General features: G+C 45.2%; 1 protein-coding gene across 1 annotated transcript; it reads right to left on the bottom strand.

Moving 5' to 3' along the window:
* Positions 1-543: 543 nt before the first annotated feature.
* Positions 544-2,926, bottom strand: LOC142599290 (uncharacterized). Its single transcript, XM_075739165.1, has 2 exons — positions 2,866-2,926; positions 544-2,147 (listed from the first exon to the last, which is right to left on the bottom strand). The coding sequence occupies exons 1-2, from the start codon at positions 2,924-2,926 to the stop codon at positions 544-546; spliced, it is 1,665 nt and encodes a 554-aa protein (XP_075595280.1).
* Between the last annotated feature and the right edge of the window lie 16,676 nt (positions 2,927-19,602).

Raw genomic sequence — 19,602 nt, 5'->3', positions numbered from 1 at the left:
TTCATTATTTTCCCGAGAAAAGGTGATTCTATGATAATCATTTCTAGGATTCATTTCCATATTCTCCTCCCCGTCACGCATGCTCAGTGATTTGAGTCGGTGGTCCTCAGGGGTCTCTGGTGGTCGTCAGTGGTCTTGCACCTGTGTTCGCTGGATGACCCCCTTCGTGCAGGCATGCGCAGTATCCTTGTTGTGCAGGTGCACCTGTACCTGTCCATAGCAACTTACTTTATAAGATTAATATTCCCGGGCCTATTGTCCGGTTGGGTAGGGACTGTACAAGAAACATAGCAGCATTGTATCTTGACACGGTCACCTTGCCATTTGCCACTGTTAGCTAGCTTCATTACCTATTACCTTGGTTACAAACTACGGCCCCTATCCTACAGTTACATTTCCCCCCTTTGGAAGTTTTGAAATAATCACCTTTTCAATACTTCCACTACACTAATTATTTTCTATGTGTTGGAGGAAAACTCTGGGATTGTTTGTTTATTTTGCTGTTTTGCAACAGCTTGGATGATCATATGAGTGAGAGAAGTTTCACGAGTAATTTGTTTTTTTTAGATATGTTAACCGATTCATCATTCTCCAAGTTATGACATACAATATTACTGACAAGGTCATACTGATCAGAACCAATATTAAGAGAATCACGATGGGGTGACACAACTTATTTAGGATGCCTGTAGCAGTAGGCGACCATCCGAAAAGTGTGTCCCACCATTTAAGTTCTGCATCTCTCTGCACTCTTTCAAAAACTCGATGTATTTCTTTCACATTGTGATGGACAGTTATTAAGGTTTTCTGTCCGTTTTCCTTAATTTTTTCCAGAATTTCAATCAAATCCTTGCGTCGTAATAACTGTTTTACTAAAGTGAGATTCATTCCAATGGGGATAGGTAATAATTCATGAATCAACATGTAGTTAGACTGCAAAAGTTGGTGCGATGTGACTGGGGTCGAGTAAGAAAAGTCACATCCATCAATCTTAGTAAAATTACAAACACAAAAATTTGAATGATTTTTAATCTCTACCACTACCTCATCTACATATAAAAAATCACAAACAGTTCTCAAGCATACACAGCCCTTGCCAATATATATAAGTATTGTTCCAGGGTTTTCGTTAGGATGAACCTCAAAATGGCAAATATTTTGTTCAGTATCCAGACAAATATCTTGTGCCTTAATTGCATTACCTTCACAGACAAATCCTTGTTGTTCCCGCACGATGCAGGATTCCAGATTAACAGTTTGCCATTTTTCATTTATCCTTCGGGCCCATACTCTATGCTCGGAAGGATAGAGTATAGTTCCGTTGTGGTTTATCCCTAATGCAATAATGGGGTAAATTGAGTATTTAGTAGCATTAGATATAGTGAGCACAAAAGTTGTAGCTGTATTTATAACGGGATCATAAGTAAAGTTTACCAGGCTCCACCAGGACTGGAGTTCTTTCTCAAAATCAGTAGCACTGTCCCAAATTATTTTCCTAATTTCAGTAGGGAGAGTGCCTTCTTCGCCTTCTCTTATAATTGAGGCAGCTACCGACTGCATCCATAATTGGGCCTGGATGCAACTGAGAGCCAAGGAGAGGTTATTTTGAATCACCCCAAGTGCGTCCGTAATTAACTCGTGGTCCCTTACATTTATTCTTTCCCATGCGGGTAATATACTTGACAACAGCCACTGGTTAGTTCCTAAAGCCAATAAAGAAGATCGTAGAGGTTGTTGTAATCTAGCCAAATCACTAATTGAGGCAGCCAATTTATTCATTATTACTTCTGAATCGATGCTATTTAAAACTCCCAATCCTGTTCCCAAAACACTGGTCAAGTCTCTCCGTGTTCTTTTCATAGCAAGAGTTCGTTTCTGCAGCCAAGTTGTCCACCCCTCATATGAGATTTTTAAGAAAGGTGAACAAGCTGGTTGAATATCTGAAACATTGTTTTGCATTGACAATTCAACTTGTTTGAGTGACCATGCCGGGTTAAACAACATTTGTTGCAAGCCTGTATTTCTGATCACGTATGGTCCAATTTCAAAGATTTTTGGGTTAAGCGCAACAATTGGTTGGGTAGTAGGTATTATAACGTCTATTTTAAGTTCTCCCCAGTATTTGGTGTTATTTTTACCACATATTACTTTACGGGAGTATTGTACATCAGTTAAGTTTAACCAACAGTCTAAATTTTGATCTTTACACAAGATAGGGCCATGCGGTCCAGTTTCATAACTGTTTATAGGTTCAGTGCGAGATTCAGTAATTAATCTACATCTTATTGTGATGTCATTCCCTCGTGATACCATAAAAGAGGGGGTGACTTCACTTTTACTAGTTAACGTAAAAAGGGTATCTGTGCCAGCGTGTGTGACTACTGCAACAAGCATCACTAGGGGTTTAGTTACAGCATTTATCTTGAATTTAAATGTGAGGCCTAATAATCCCCCTGTCAATGGATTAGGTCACCAATTGCACACCACATAAACTGGCTTAGTCAAAGTAAAATTGTGCCAACAATCTCCTTGTTCCTTAATACAGAGTTTGGTAATTTCAACATTATTGGTACTAGGGTCTAAAGAATAATTACCGACATTCTGCTGGCGGCAACACGTAATGAGAGAATCTTGTCTGTTACATTTCCAATCTGTGGTGGGACAGAGTCCCGTTGTAATATTAGAACTAGGGTCTAATAGATTTCCGGAGATGGTAATTGAAGAAGCTTTCTCATGAAGAGATCCTTCCATCTTTCTACATCCTACTTGGATTTTTTCTCCAATTGTTCCTGTTAAGAGACGGGCCCAGTCCTTCCTGTCCCATTCCCACTCTGGTGGATGGTAAACTTCAGATCCGTGCATTACCACAGTGGCTAAATTTGGGGAACGGTCTTTGGGGTATGGTCCCATAATAGCTTGGGACCATGGCCATTCTATATTCCTTTGGCTACAAATTAGTGATAAAATACAAAAAAGTGTTATCAGCCTAATCAAACAATTCATAATACTCATAATTCAACAGATAACATGCAAACCCTTTATAAATTTTCCTTTAGCTTTCCAGTTCCCTATCGAATTTTCTACACAGTCTGAGTTTCAAAGGTCCCTCTTGCGTAGATGTCCACTGTTCTGACGGTGCCTTCTTTACTCGAGTATAATGAATCCACGGCTCCACTCCTTCTACCTTAACTGCGGTATAAGTTGTCAACAGTACCTGGGAGGGTCCCTTCCACTTTTCTTGGAGTGGTTCAGAACTCCATGTCCTTATATACACAAAGTCACCCAGCTGGTATGGATGTACAGGCGTATCAAGAGCAAGCGGTCTGGTCAGCACAATATATCTTCTGAGCGCTTCGAGGGTCTTTCCTAAAGAAATTAGATATGTTTTCAAATCTGTTTCCCCTGTTACCCTCATGTCCCCTGGGATTAAGGGAGTTTGGTAGGGTTTGCCATATAATATTTCATATGGACTTACACCGTCTTTAGACCTTGGTTGGATTCTTATTCTTAACAGGGCCAATGGCAAAGCCTGTGGCCATTTCAGAGATACCTCTTGGCACATTTTACTCATTTGTCTTTTCAAAGTCTGATTCATTCTTTCAATCTTCCCGCTTGATTGCGGTCTCCAGGGAGTGTGTAAGTCCCATTTTATCCCCAGAATTTTACTTACTTGTTGGACTATTTCAGCTACAAAATGTGATCCTCTATCAGAAGACATGCCCAATGGTACCCCAAACCTTGGTATTATCTCTTTTAACAATATTTTAACCACTTCTCTCGCTTTGTTGGTGCGACAGGGAAAAGCCTCCGGCCATCCGGAAAACGTATCGATCAATACCAACAAATACCTATACCCATTTTGTCTGGGTAACTCAGAAAAATCGATTTGCCAATAATCTCCTGGGGAATTACCCTGCTTTGTTACTCCTAAAGGTGCTTTCCTCTGGTTTAAAGGATTATTTTTAAGACAGATCGGGCACTTAGCTATTATTGACTTAATTATTCCTGTCATTCCTACGCACACTACAATTGTTTTCAAATTTGTAATCATAGCGTCTACACCCCAATGCGTCTGCTCATGTTGCTCTTTTGCAAGTTCCAACATAATTTGTGGGGTCACTATTACCTGATTTTCTGGTGTCACCCACCATCCTTCTGCATTTTGGGATGCCTTTAAATGCTCTGCCAATTGTTCGTCTAATTTACTGTATCTTACTCTTACGTTCGGAATCTTTACCTGTTTTACTGGTACTAGTGCAAGGATACCTTGTTCTGCAGCCTCTTTTGCAGCTTTATCCGCCAATCGATTACCTATATTGACAGCCGTCTGACCAAATTGATGAGCTTTGCAATGCATTATGGCCACTTCCTTTGGTTTTTGCACATCTTGTAGGAGCTGAAGAATTTCCTCCTTATGTCTTATAGGTGATCCTTGGGCTGTTAACAGTCCTCTTTCTTTTCATATGGCTCCATGAGCATGGATCACACCAAATGCATATTTGGAATCAGTCCATATGTTTACTCTCTTCCCTTCGGCCATTCGTAAGGCCTGCTTTAGCGCCACCAATTCTGCTTTCTGTGCTGATGTATTTGCAGGTAGTGTCCCTGACTCCAATATCTTGTCAATGGTGACAACAGCATACCCGGCCATTCGCCTTCCTGCTTGCACAAAACTGCTTCCATCCGTAAACAGTTCCAGATCAGGATTCTCCAAGGGTTCGTCCTTCAGGTCCGGTCTGCTGGAATAAACTTGTTCAATGGTTAACAGACAGTCATGTTCCAATTTCTCAGTAGGATTTTCTGTTGACAGGAACATTGCTGGATTTACAATTGCTGTGGTTTTTAATTCCACATCATCTTGCTCCAATAGGACAACCTGGTATTTCAACATTCTGCTAGGGGATAACCAGTGACCCCCCTTTTGTTCTAAGACAGTTATTACCATATGCGGTACATATACCACTATCTTTTGGCCTATAGTCAATTTTCGGGCTTCCTGAATCAGCAGCACTGTTGCTTCCACGGCACGCAAACATCCCGGCCATCCTTTACTCACAGTGTCAAGTTGTTTGGAGAAGTACCCCACCGGTCGCTTCCAGGATCCCAGCCGTTGCACCAGCACTCCAAGGGCCAGATGTTGCCTTTTGTGCACAAACAGCTCAAAAGGTTTGGTTAGATCAGGCAAACCCAATGCAGGGGCCATCATCAATGCCTTTTTGAGTTCTTTAAATGATTTATGGCATTCAGGTGTCCAAGTCAAGTATTGGTCTTTAGATTCTTTCAGGGCCTCATATAGGGGTTTCACATACAGTCCATAATTTAGAATCCAGAGTCGACACCATCCAATCATTCCCAAAAAGGCTCTCAGTTCCTTTGGGCTGTTAGGTTTGGGGATCTGACAAATGTGTTCTTTTCTTTCGTTTCCCAATTGTCTCTGTCCTTGAGATATCTCAAATCCCAAATAAATCACTGCTTCTTTTCCTATCTGAGCCTTATTTCTGGAGACTCTATATCCTCCCTGGCCCAGGAAGTTCAATAAACTAATAGTCATTTCAAAACATGTGTCTTTACTCTCTGCTGCTATCAGGATGTCATCCACATACTGTAATAATATACCTTCTCCTTGATTTTGTTTCTTCCACATTTCCAACTCTTTTGCCAATTGGTTTCCAAATATTGTAGGGCTATTTTTAAATCCTTGTGGAAGTACAGTCCATGTTAATTGCGTTTTCCTTCCTGTAGTGGGACTTTCCCATTCAAAGGCAAATAAGCCTTGACTGTTCGTATCCAGAGGTATGCAAAAGAAGGCATCCTTTAAATCCAGTACAGTAAACCATTTATGCTCCTCCCTCAAGGATGTCAGCAAGGTATATGGATTGGCTACTACTGGGTGTATATCTTGAACTATCTGATTTATGGCCCTTAAGTCCTGAACTAATCGGTATTCCTTACCTCCTGATTTCCTTACTGGTAATATGGGGGTATTGTATTCCGATTCGCACTCTACCAACAACCCATACTCTAAAAATTTTGTAATTAATTCCTCTAATCCCTTTCGGTCTTCCCACTTAATAGGATACTGTTTTTGTCTTACCGGCTTGGCTCCAGGTTTTAGAGTCACCTTTACCGGTTCTGCCAATTTGGATCGTCCCGGAACTCCACTTGCCCATACCAGGGGGGTGACTGCATTGTCCACCACTTCTGGGATCTGTTCTTCCTTAGAGGAATCCTGTAACATAAATACTCTCGCCTCTATGGCTTTTGATTGTGGTATCCGTAACCTAATTTCTCCATTCTTAAAAATTATTTGTGCATCTAATTTGCTTAATAAATCCCACCCCAATAAAGGCTCTGGACAGTCGGGCATATATAAAAATTGATGTGTTATCCACTGTTTTCCTAATTTAAATTTTAATGGGTTCAGAAAAGGCCGGATCTCCTTCTGCCCCGTCACACCAACAACCTCTACTGATTTATGGCTAAGCTTTGCTTTACATGTGTTCAATACCGAATATGTAGCCCCCGTATCTACTAAAAATTCCATTTCTTCATTCCCTAGCCTTAGTGTAACCAGGGGCTCAGCTAGGGTTGATTCCCCCGGTCCCCTTCATGATTCGTCATCCAAAGCCATTAATTTGACAGCCTGGAGTGTTGGGTCTAGTCTCCCAGCTTTAGGGCAATCTCTTCTCCAATGTCCACAATTCCTTGCAGATAGCACATTGGTCTCCTGCTAATCTGGAGACCACCCTTCTCCTACCCAGTCCCCGATCAACAACATTCATTCCTCGTCCTTTTCCCATGCCTCCTTTGTTATTCTCAGTCAGAATGGCCAGAATTCTCCCATCCCTTCGCATCTGTCTAACTTCTTTTTCCTTTTCCCTGTTGTTATACACAGTCCAGGCGATTTCAAGCATTTTGCCTAAGTCTCTGGACTCAGCCCCTTCCAATTTCTGAAGCTTTTTCCTTATATCTGGGGCTGATTGTCCCATAAATATAGAGGCCAATTGTGAAGCTTCCTCGGGTTTTTCTGGGTCCAGATTAGTATATTTTCTAGCAGTCACCTTCAGTCTTTCCATAAAGGCTGAAGGGGATTCATTTAGTTCTTGTCTTATTTCATATAATTTAGACCAATTAATTGCTTTTGGCATTGCATGTCTAATGCCATATAAAATCCACTTCTGGTACCTAGTCAACATTCCTCTGGGCCCCGGCTGATTAGGGTCCCATTCAGGGTTTGTGGATGGAAAATTCTGGTCCACCGACCCTTGTATATTTCCGTTAGCATGGGCTCCTTCTACTTCTTTTCGGGCTGTATTTAATACCATTTTCTTTTCAGTGTCTTCTAACAATGTATCTAATATTACTTGCAAATCCTTCCAATCGGGGTTTTGGGTTCTAATTATTGTTTCCATTACTTTGGCAACTCTTTCTGGGTCATCCCGATAGGTGCCTGCAGTTTCTTTCCATGCTCTTAAATCGGTTATGGAGAAGGGGACTTTCACCATTACCAGACCCTCGTTGCCAACAGCCTGTCGAAGAGGGGCCTGGAGGGGAGTTGATCCATTTCCTCCCCCTCTTCCCCTTGTTCTCCCAGCAATTGGGCTAAATCCTTCCGCCTCCCCTTCCTCAGGAGGGGCGGAAGCATTATTGGCCCCCAAACTTTGATCCCCTTGATCATTTCCTAACCTTCTGCGAGGCGCGACCAACAATTCAACATCATCATCTTCAAATTTACATTTAAAACATTGTTTACCAGTATCACAAGATGAGCAACCTGTTTTCAAATCTTTACCGGGTTCCTGCCCCTTTAATGCCATTATCTCAGAACTAGATGAAACCAATTCACATTGCTCTTGCCATTCCGGATGATTTCGCAGTGTGAAAAACAAATCTACATATGCCATTTCATTCCATTTACCTTCCCTCTTACAAAATAACATTAGTTGCAAAATTGTGTTATACTGCAACATCCCATTTTTCGGCCACTTTTCCCCATTTTCTAAAGTAGACAGTGGCCACCAGTGATTACAATATTCAGTTAGCTGTTTCCGAGTCAGAGGATCAATATTTCCCAAATCCTTCCAGTGTTCCAGAATGCATCCCAGTGGTGTTTTTCGTGGGATTGATTTTTTACTCGGAAAAGTACCCATCTCCCAAGGACTCAGTGGTTGTGATTGTGCACTATCACAAGCACTAGTCAGAGGGGCCCTAACTCGTGTTAGAACTCCCTCAAGGATTTCTCTCGGTGCGGGCCTGTCCCACCACGGTGGTAAGAGAAATCTCAACCTTGGAGGCTTCCCCTCCCCCGTGGGCCCTGCTCCACAGGCTTTCGCCTAGCAGAGACTTTTACCTGAGACGTCTCCCTAGCCCAACTCTGCGCAGCTTTCACCACACCTTACGAGCAGGCCTCCCGTGCTCCTAGTGTGGGCCTGTCCCAATGCGGGCCTGTCCCTGAGAGCCACGGGGCTCCTTGAATATTCAAATCAAATAAGAATGCCTTTACCTCTCCCAGGGGTCTTGCTCAGAGCTCTTCGGTCCGGGGATCGGAGGTTCTCCCCGAGAATTCCCCGGTGCCAGCTGGAGGTCCTGCGATCCCACGGATCCGTCGAGGTTCAAAAGCAGGGTCCCATCTGGGTCGCCAGAAACTGTCACCGAAATCCGGGAATAAACCTCGTAACACCAATGTAGTGTTAAAAGGCAGGCATTCTTTATTGCAGCGCTGGATGCACGGGGGATAGCTCCACCCAACGTGCATGCCAGGTGATCACCAACATACAGGTTATATAGAATCAAAATATACATATTCATTATTTTCCCGAGAAAAGGTGATTCTATGATAATCATTTCTAGGATTCATTTCCATATTCTCCTCCCCGTCACGCATGCTCAGTGATTTGAGTTGGTGGTCCTCAGGGGTCTCTGGTGGTCGTCAGTGGTCTTGCACCTGTGTCCGCTGGATGACCCCCTTCGTGCAGGCATGCGCAGTATCCTTGTTGTGCAGGTGCACCTGTACCTGTCCATAGCAACTTACTTTATAAGATTAATATTCCCGGGCCTATTGTCCGGTTGGGTAGGGACTGTACAAGAAACATAGCAGCATTGTGTCTTGACACGGTCACCTTGCCACTTGCCACTGTTAGCTAGCTTCATTACCTATTACCTTGGTTACAAACTACGGCCCCTATCCTACGGTTACACTGTTAACTGTTTATCCTGGAGGCCCCATCCCTGGAAGTGTTTAAGGCCAGGTTTGATGGGGCTTTGGGCAACCTGGTCTAGTGGAGGGTGTCCCTGCCCGCAGCAGGGGGGTTGGAACTAGATGATCTTTCAGGTCCCTTCAAACTCAAACCATTCTGATTCTATGATTAACTATGAAGCTAAGCAGTATTTTAAATGTATTTTTACATTGACAGCTGCATTTTGCCTGCATATTTGAAGAAAATTTACTAAATCATAATGTGTAATTGTATTGGGTTTGTGTGGCAAAGTTTTGGTAGCTGGGTGCTGTCCCTAGCTGTGGTGTAGAGCACTTTTTTTTACAGTCCTGCCTGGACTGGCCCAAGGGCTACTGCATGAACTATTTCCTGTTTAATTTGTTCAAAGGCTTGTCGTTGCTAAGGGCTCCATTTGAAATCGTTCTTCTTCTGAGTCACCTGATAGAGAGGGCTTACAATCAGATTGTAATTTGGAATATGCATCCTCCAGAAACCCACAATGCATAAGAAAGCTTGTGTTCCCTTTTTGTTAGTCAGTGGAGACATAGCTGCTATTTTGTTGACCATATCCATTGGGATCTGATGATGCCCATCTTGCCATTTTATTCTTAAAAACTGGATCTCCTTTGCAAGACCCTTGACCTTGCTTTGTTTTATGGCAAAACCATCTTTCAGAAGGATTTGGACTATTTTTTTCCCTTTCTCAGAGACTTCTTTTGCTGTGTTGCCCCATACAATGATGTCATCAACGTATAGCAGGTGTTCTGGAGCTGCACCCTTTTCCAGTGCAGTCTGGATCAGTCCATGGCAAATGGTGGGGCTGTGTTTCCACCCCTGGGGCAGTCGATTCCAAGAGTACTGGACACCCCTCCAAGTGAAAGCAAACTGTGGCCTGCACTCTGCTGCCAAAGGGATCGAGAAAAACGCATACCACTGGCTGCCTTTGACTCCAGTTCATATTGAAGTTCCAGCATGTCCGGCATGGCAGCACTCATGGGCGGTGTGACTTCATTCAGGCCATGGTAGTCTACTGTCAGCCTCCGCTCTCCATGAGACTTCCACACTGGCCATATGGGACTGTTAAAGCGTGAGTGAGTTCTGCTGATCACTCCCTGGCTCTCCAGTCGATGAATCAGCTTATGGATAGGAATCACAGTATCTCAGTTGGTGCGGTATTGCCACCAGTGCACCGTTGTGGTGGTGATTGTCACCTGTTGTTCTTCAACCCTCAGCAACCCCACAACAGATGGGTCCTCCGAGGGACCGGGCAAAGTAAAGAGCTGTTTCATTTCCTCCGCTTCCAAGGCAGCTATTCCAAAAGCCCACCAGTATCCTTTTGGGTCTTCGAAATACCCTCTCCGGAGGTAGTCTATGCCCAGGATGCATGGAGCCTCTGGCTCAGTCACAATGGGGTGCTTTTCCCAGTCATTCCCAGTTAGACTTACTTTGACCTTCATTACAGTCAACTGTTGGGATCCCTCTGTCCCTCCAGAAATACAGATGAGTTCTGCCCCTTCATAGCTTGATGGCATTAGAGTACACCATGCACTGGTGTCCACTACAGCCACATATTCTTGTGGATCTGATGTGCCATGCAACTGAATCAACACAGTCCAGTAAATCCAGTTGTCCCTTTCCTCCACCTGGCTGGAGGCAAGGCCCCTCTAATCCTGGTCATCGTATTTGTTACTCACTCCTTGTAAAAATGACTTAGAAGACTCTTCAAAGAGGATCATAAGTATGATCAGGCTGTCGACTCGGTCTGTGGAGCGCCTGCTGGAATCTGGAGTGGTTTTTTTCCTGGAAAAATCCCTTTTTGTGATTGTTTTTCCTTGCAACTTACATACTCGTGCCTGTAAGATCGAGGTACATTTTCAATCCCACTTCCTCATGTTCTCTCCGTAGTCACGCAGGTAAAACAACAGAGTGCCTTGTGGTGCGTACCCTTCATATCCTCTCTCTTGAGTGGAGGAATGCTTACTCCTAATAGCTGAGATAGAGATGTCTGCACATCTGCAGGGCTATGATCTCATCAGCATTGTGGAGACGTGGTGGGATGGCTCCTATGACTGGAGTGTTGGGATGGAAGGGTACAGGCTCCTAGGAAGGACAGGCAGGGGAGATGAGGAGGGGGTGTCGCCCTCTATGTCAATAACCAGCTGGAGTACATGGAGCTCCACCTGGGGATGGACAAGGAGCTGACTGAGAGATTACAGGTCAGGATTAAAGGGAGGGCTGGGGCAGGGGACATCATAGTGGGGGTCTGCTACAGGCCACCTGACCAGGGAGACCGAGCAGATGAAGCCCTCTATAGGCAGATAGGAGCAGCCTCACGCTCACAAGCCCTGGTCCTCATGGGGGACTTCAACCACCCTGACATCTGCTGGAGGGACAACACAGCAGAGCAGAAACAATCCAGGAAGTTCCTGGAATGTGTTGTTGACAACTTCCTCCTCCAAGTGATAGAGGAGCCAACGAGGAGAGGGGCCATGCTGGACCTTGTTCTCACCAACAAGGAGGAGCTGGTTGGGGACGTGAAGCTCAAGGGCAGCCTTGGCTGCAGTGACCACAAAATGGTGGAGTTCAAGATCCTCAGGGCAGCGAGGAGGGCGTACAGCAAGCTCACTACCCTGGACTTCAGGAGAGCAGACTATGACCTCTTCAGGGATCTGCTTGGTAGACTACCATGGGACAAAGCCCTGGAGGGAAGAGGGGGCCAAGACAGCTGGGTAGGATTCAAGGGTCACCTCCTCCAAGCTCAGGAGCGATGCATCCCAACAAAGAGGAAGTCAGGCAAAACCACCAAGAGGCCCCCATGGATGAACAAGGAGCTCCTGGGCAAAGTCAAACACAAAAAGGAAGCCTACAGAGGGTGGAAGCAAGGGCAGGTAGCCTGGGAGGAATACAGAGAAACTGTCCGAGCAGCCAGGGATCAGGTTAGGAAAGCCAAAGTCCTGATAGAATTAAATCTGGCCAGGGATGTCAAGAACAACAAGAAAAGCTTCTATAGGTATGTCAGTGATAAAAGGAGGATGAGGGAAATTGTGGGTCCTCTCCGGAATGAAATGGGAGACCTGGTTACCCAGGATATGGAGAAGGCTGAGGTACTCAATGACTTCTTTGCCTCAGTCTTCACCAGCAAGGGCTGTAGCCACACTGCCCGGGTCACAGAAGGCAAAGGCAGGGACTGGGAGAATGCAGAACCGCCCACTGTAGGAGAAGATTGGGTTCGAGAATATCTAAGGAACCTGAGGGTGCACAAGTCCATGGGACCTGATGAGTTGCATCCGTGGGTCTTGAGGGAACTGGTGGATGAAGTGGCTAAGCTACTCTCCATCATATTTGAGAAGTCCTGGCAGTCCAGTGAAGTTCCCGCTGACTGGAAGAGGGGGAACATAACCCCCATTTTTAAGAAGGGAAAAATGGAAGACCCAGGGAACTACCTGCCGGTCAGTCTCACCTCCATGCCTGGCAAGATCATGGAGCAGACCCTCCTGGAGACTATGCTCAGGCACATGGAGAATAAGGAGGTGATTGGTGACAGCCAACACGGCTTCACTAAGGGCAAATCATGCCTGACAAATTTGGTGGCCTTCTATGATGGGGTCACAGCGTTGGTGGACAAGGGAAGAGCGATAGACGTCATCTATCTGGATTTGTGCAAGGCATTTGACACTGTCCCGCACGACATCCTTGTCTCTAAATGGGAGAGACATGGATTCGATGGATGGACCACTCGGCGGATAAAATGAATTGGCTGGATGGTCGCAGCTAAAGACTTGTGGTCAACGGCTCAATGTCCAAGTGGAGAACAGTGATGAGTGGCCTTCCTCAGGGGTCGGAACTGGGACCGGCACTGTTCAACATCTTTGTTGGCAACATGGACAATGGGATCGAGTGCACCCTCAGCAAGTTTGCCGACGACACCAAGCTGTGTGGTGTGGTCGACGCACCGGAGGGAAGGGATGCCATCCAGAGGGACCTTGACAGGCTTGAAAGGTGGGCCCGTGCGAACCGCATGAAGTTCAACAAGGCCAAGTGCAAGGTCCTGCACGTGGGTCGGCGCAATCCCAAGCACAAATACAGGCTGGGCAAGGAATGGATTGAAAGCAGCCCATAGGAGAAGGACTTGGGGGTGTTTGACATGGTTTAGCCCCAGCCCGCAGCTGAGCACCACGCGCTGCTTGCTCAACTCTCCCCCAGTGGGATGGGGAGGAGAACGGAAAAACAACGGCAAAGCCTCGTTGGTTGGGATAAGGACCATTTACTGGGATGGCAAGGGAGAGGGAAATAATCAACAACAGTACCGATAACAGATATTCACCATGGGTGATAACAGAAAGCAATTTACCGATACCATGACCAACTCAGACTGTCCCGGTGCCCCTCCCCAACTAGCCCCCTGTTATGGTGAGCATGACCTTACATGGTATGGAATAGCCCCTGGCCAGCTTGGCTCACCTGTCCTGGCTCCTTGTGAAAATTAACTCTATCCTGGCCTGAACCAGCACATTATCCACCCCTTATTCCATACCATCTATGTCATGCCCAGATTATTCACAGATATCATTCCCTTACTCTATGGGCCATTGCTCTAAAATGTCCATCGAGTTCATTTAGCCCATGGCTTTGGGTTCCATCTGTCATGACAATCTCTCAGGGTAGGAGCAATGGCGCGTGCTGCTGGATTGTTGTACGCTGCATCCGGAGTTTTCATGGGTGCTGGATCTGGCATGGTCCATGCTCGCAGTCTGGATGCCAAAGATGTGATTTTTTGATAAAGTTTCTGGGCACCAGTTGAAGTCAGTTCTAGTTCCATCATCGTGGCACTTTGTTCAGTTTCAAAGTCCATCCTTCATTAGTTTTGGGTGATTCTTATGGTCATACCATTGATACAGTATATAGCTATTAACATCATACAATTTAATTTATTGGCTATTCTCACCCAGAATCAAATCCCCTTGGGGTACACACCGGACTTCCCCATCCTTTCTCATCACCCACCAAGTGCACCCTGGTCCCTGAGCAAAAGCAATCCTGCAGATGGGTTTGCCTTTGCCTGAAGCAGGGATGACCCAAACTGTCTTCCCCAACATATTTTTCATGCGCGCTACAGGAACTTTATCCCTTTCTACTGGGCGTGGAAATTTTGATTGGGCAGGGCCAGCTCGATTGGCAGATCCCCTAGTGTTAACTAACCAGGTGGCCTTTGCTAAATGTGTGTCCCAGTGTTTGAGGGTCCCCCCACCCATTGCTCTCAGGGTGGTCTTTAGCAGTCCATTGTACCTTTCGATTTTCCCGCAGGCTGGTGCATGGTAGGGGATGTGATACACCCACTCAATGCCATGCTCTTTGGCCCAGGTGTCTATGCGATTGTTGCGGAAATGAGTCCCGTTGTCTGACTCAATTCTCTCTGGGGTGCCATGTCGCCACAGGACTTGCTTTTCAAGACCCAGAATAGTGTCCCGGGCAGTGGCATGGGGCACAGGATATGTTTCCAGCCACACAGTGGTTGCTTCCACCATTGTAAGAACATAACGCTTGCCTTGGCGGGTTTGTGGGAGCATGATGTAGTTGATTTGCCATGCTTCCCCATATTTATATTTCAACCATCGGCCTCCATACCACAGAGGCTTTACCCGCTTGGCTTGCTTGATTGCAGTGCATGTGTCACATTGATGGATGACCTGGGAGATGATGGTGCGCTCCATACAAATTTTCGCCACATGGGTCGGGTGCATTGGACTTCATCAGGGTCTGTGGGCAGCTGCACATTGTCCGGATCATAATAAACTATCATCTCCCACACAGCTATTTCCCTCAGGTACTGGATACCTCGTTCCATGGTGGTCCGCTTGCCTGGCTGACATACGACACCTTCACTGAAGGGATACCTTTCCCTCACACTTGACAGGAGTCACCTCCGGAGGCTGAGGGCCTGTGCCTTTTTCCCAATTGCCTTGTCAATGCCCCCTTCCCTAGACAGTGTTGACTGATGAAAAGCTCAACATGAGCTGACAGTGTGCGCTAGCAGCCCTGAAAGCCAATCATATCCTGGGCTGCATCAAAAGAAGTGTGACCAGCAGGTCAAGGGAGGTGATCCTGTCCTTCTACTCTGCTCTTGTGAGACCTCACCTGGAGTACTGCGTCCAGCTCTGGGGGCCCCAGTACAAGAAAGACACGGAGCTGTTGGAGAGAGTCCAGAGGAGGGCTACGATGATGATCAGAGGGCTGGAGCACCTCTCCTATGAGGACAGGCTGAGAGAGTTGGGATTGTTCAGCCTGGAGAAACGAAGGCTCTGGGGAGATCTAATTGTGGCCTTCCAGTACCTGAAGGGGGCCTACAGGAAAGATGGTGAGGGACTGTTCATCAGGGAGTGTAGTGACAGGATAAGGGATAATGGGTTTAAACTGAAAGAGGGTAGATTTAGACTAGATGTTAGAAAGAAATTCTTCACTGTCAGGATGGTGAGGCACTGGAACAGGTTGCCCAGAGAGGTTGTGGATGCCCCCTCCCTGGAAGTGTTCAAGGCCAGGTTGGATGAGGCTTTAGGGAACCTCGTCTAGTGGAAGTGCCCATAGCAGAGGGGTTGGAACTCGATAATCTTTGAGGTCCCTTCCAACCCAAACCATTCTATGATTCTATGATTCTATGATACTGGTCCATACAGGTGGCCCATATCTGCGGTGCCTGTCACTGGGGTTAGAGTGGCTTCATTGCTTGTTGCGGGGGTTGGAGTGGCTGCAGTGCCTATCGTTTTGTCCTCAGATCCAGAGACCTTCTCTTTCCTTTGAGGATACTGAATAGTGTTGAACAGAGCTCAATAGGCATGGGCCAGGCCCTAGCACGTTGCAATGATTTGTGTGGCTCTGCAATTGCCAGGGTGACAGCATACTTTTTCCAAATATTCTACTAGCTTTTCAGGATTCTGCACTTTTTCGGAGTGAATTTCGAAAACACTGGAGGTGCTCACCGCCCTAGGCATTTGCCCATGCTATCACACACAGCCTGCCAGTCATAACTATCCAGCCTCAGGGCAGATCTCTGGGTGGTATTTTTAAATAGTTTAACACGGAAGAAGGCCTTCAACATATTCAGGAGACCTAGAAATAGAAGCATGCTGATCTGAACATCCCAAGTGTATTCAAAATTCTCAAGAATTGTTGTAATTAGCTTGAAGGAGAAAGGGAACGTGAAGGTGTTCCTCATTGTGTACCCCATAGATTGGTTCTCTGCAGAAAAAAGGTAGAGAGTGTAGAGATTGGTTCTCTGTGGAAAAAAGGTAGAGAGGAGATAGTACCCAAAGTATGGAAGTGACAGCAATGCTGAATACAAAAACCAAATCATTCTCATGGCCAGTAATGTTATCTTATCATAAGCGAGTAGTACACAGTGCAGCAAAAGAAACATTCTCATCCAGTTTCCAGAGAAGAGAAACAGCACTGTAGGGAATACATAATAGAAGTAAGGACTTACATGGCACAAACATGCAATGAAATAATACAACATTGTGTCCAGCAGTTATTAAACTAATATAATGAATACTTACAATAAATTTGTTTTAACATGCTCTGGTCAGATCTGTCGTTATCTCAACTCTTCATACCCCACATTGGGTGCCAAAAGGTTTAACCGGTCAGGCAGCTAAAACAACCACACAGCCATTCGCTCACTTCCCCCTCCCAGTGGGATGGGGGAGAGAATTGAAAATGGAAAAGTAAAAAAAATAAAACTCATAGGTTGAGATAAAGACAGTTTAATAGGACAGAAAAGGAAAATAATAATAACAATAATAAATAATATACAAAACAAGTGATGAACAGCACAATTTCTCCGCAAGACCCTAAGCTGCCCCGTGTGGGATGCCAGACTTGTCCAGGCTTGTTGGTGCCGAATACAGGGCCACTATGAGCCAGCAGAAGGGGCCCTGGGGGAGTCCAGCTTGGGCGAGAGCAGGGATTGAGCAACTTGCTTATCTTGCGCTGATAAGCACTGGACCTGAACAGGGGCAGGGGATGAGCAATTTGTTCATCTTAACAAGATGCAGCGCCTGACAGGTCTGCTCCTTAATCAACTAAGTGATGCCTGGGGTGAGGGGGAGCCTTCACAGCTTGACGTTACTTTGGTAAAACTAAACAGACCACCGCTCCTCTGTACTGAACGACTTTGTTCTCTGCCACTTCCCCCCAGCCCTGATCAACTGCACAACAAGCCTTGTTAAGGGCCAATCGACACACAATACCTGACTTAGTCCCACCTCGCCAAAAGTATAAATCTGGCATTTAGAATCCTCTTTTCTGAGGACGAGAACTCCAACTATCCGGATGGGTCGACGGGCCTGGACCTCTCTCCTCCCCAAGCAGGGATGCCTCTTTGGTAAGACTCGCGCCTCCGATTATGTCGGATGTTACCCCGGGAAAACTATCATTAATAAAAGCGCTGAACTATTAACTTGAGCTCAAAATTGTTGCAGTTAGTGCATTTATCAATGGCAATTCCGAACTTTTATATCTGTCGCCTCAATAAATTACCTATTTTTCTTTTCAACTTCGCAAAACTGTTTCAGTGAAAGTCCTTAGTGGGGCTCTGACAGGCAAACGTTGACTCTGATAAGTGGCTATGTCACCGAAATTCGGGAATGAAAGAAAACTCCTTAACACTAATTTAGCATTAAGAAGCAGGCATTTCCTTTATTGCAGCGCTGGGTGTCAGGAGGATAGTTCCTCAAATCAGGCACACCTAATGCTGGTTCTCTTGTCATATTTATACACAAATGTTACAAAGATTACAAAGTGGTACACTCCCCGTTCCAATAATTGGTTCATATTTCTTCGCCTAGTATGCAAACTAGAACGCATGCTCGGTTCTGTTCTCCGCCTCTATCTTTTGAGTAGGTGGTATAATTTGGGTAGGGGGCTTATGGGTCGGTGGTCGTGGGAACCCTGGCCCAAATTACCTTTCCCCTAGTTTCTCAGTATTTCGGTGTTGGTAATTGTTTGCTATATGCCTCAGAAAGATAAGGATGTTGCTGGAGGCAATTAATGTCCTCCCTTTCTGCAAAGTATGTACATAAGGACCTTGAAGTGTCTTGTAGCTCCTCCTTTTTCTCATGATGTGTAGCAGGTGTTCATTCTAAGAATCATTAGCCTTCTACCTAAAGTAATAATGAATAGTTTCTTATCACATATAATACAAGTAGGCCTTCATTACAGGCCTTTCTTCTTGGCTACATTTTCTTATTATGTATAATATAAGCAGGCCTTCGTTACAGGCCTTTCTTTTTGGCTACAATTCCCCCCTTTTGAAACTTTTCAGATCCTTTCAGATTCTTATAAGTTTCACCTTCACCTTTTTCTATCAGAGCCATATATAAATCAGTAGATGTATTAGCAGTACTTCTAGCAAACATTGTGAGCTGTATCAAGCGCTTCATCGTTATCCAAAGCTTAATATACAAAAGTGTAGTTAAAACAAAGCCTAATAAGACAAGCAAAAGCAATACAATAACCAGATGCAACATTTTCTTCAATAGTCCAGTAACGTTAGGCGATCATCCAGAGTATCCCACCACTTATGCTCCCCATCTTCCTTCACTCTTTCCAACACCTGATGGATTTTCTCAGTATCGTGGTGGATGGTTATCAATGTTTTCCGTCCATTTTCACGTCTGCAAAATTTCCTGTCGGTCTTGATGATGTAAAAGTTCTCTCACAAGTGTTAAATTCATTTCTATAGGGGTATGTATTGAAGCATTTCATATAGTCAGTACAAATGCTGTGGCACTATGGTTGGTGGGATTGTAGGTGAAATTCACTAACTGCCATCAAGACTGGAATTCTTTTTCAAATTCATTTGCGTTATCCCAAATGACTTTAGGGACTTCACTAGGTAAGACCCCTTCTTCCCCTTCTCTAATGATTGCTGACACCACCGACTGGACCCATAGTTGGGCTTGAATACAGCTAAGAGCTAATGAGATATTACTTTGGCCAGGCCCTCCAGGATTATCTCATGGTCATTTTCATTAATTTGTTTCCATTGAGGCAATATATCTGGTAACAGCCACTGATTTGCCCCTAAAGCTGAAAGGGGAGATCGAAGAGGATGTTGTAATCCTTGCACGTCCTTAGTGGCAGCAGCTAATTTATTGGTGAGGATTACCACTGTCAGTAAGGTAGCTTTGCCTACATTCCCCATTATACCAGTATGTTGTTTATGGGCTTGAGACCATAGCTCCTGTTGGTTCCCTTGACTGGAGAGCAAAGAAACTGCCAGTAATACCCAGAACAGGACCATACCTGTCCCAACAGAGCAAGACATCTTACATATTCGACATACTTTTTCAAACCCGATTCAATTTGATTTTTAGAGGTCCTTCCGTAGTTA

Source organism: Balearica regulorum, chromosome W (assembly GCF_011004875.1).
Source record: "Balearica regulorum gibbericeps isolate bBalReg1 chromosome W, bBalReg1.pri, whole genome shotgun sequence".
NCBI lineage: Eukaryota > Metazoa > Chordata > Aves > Gruiformes > Gruidae > Balearica > Balearica regulorum.
This window is presented reverse-complemented; position numbering and strand designations above follow the sequence as displayed.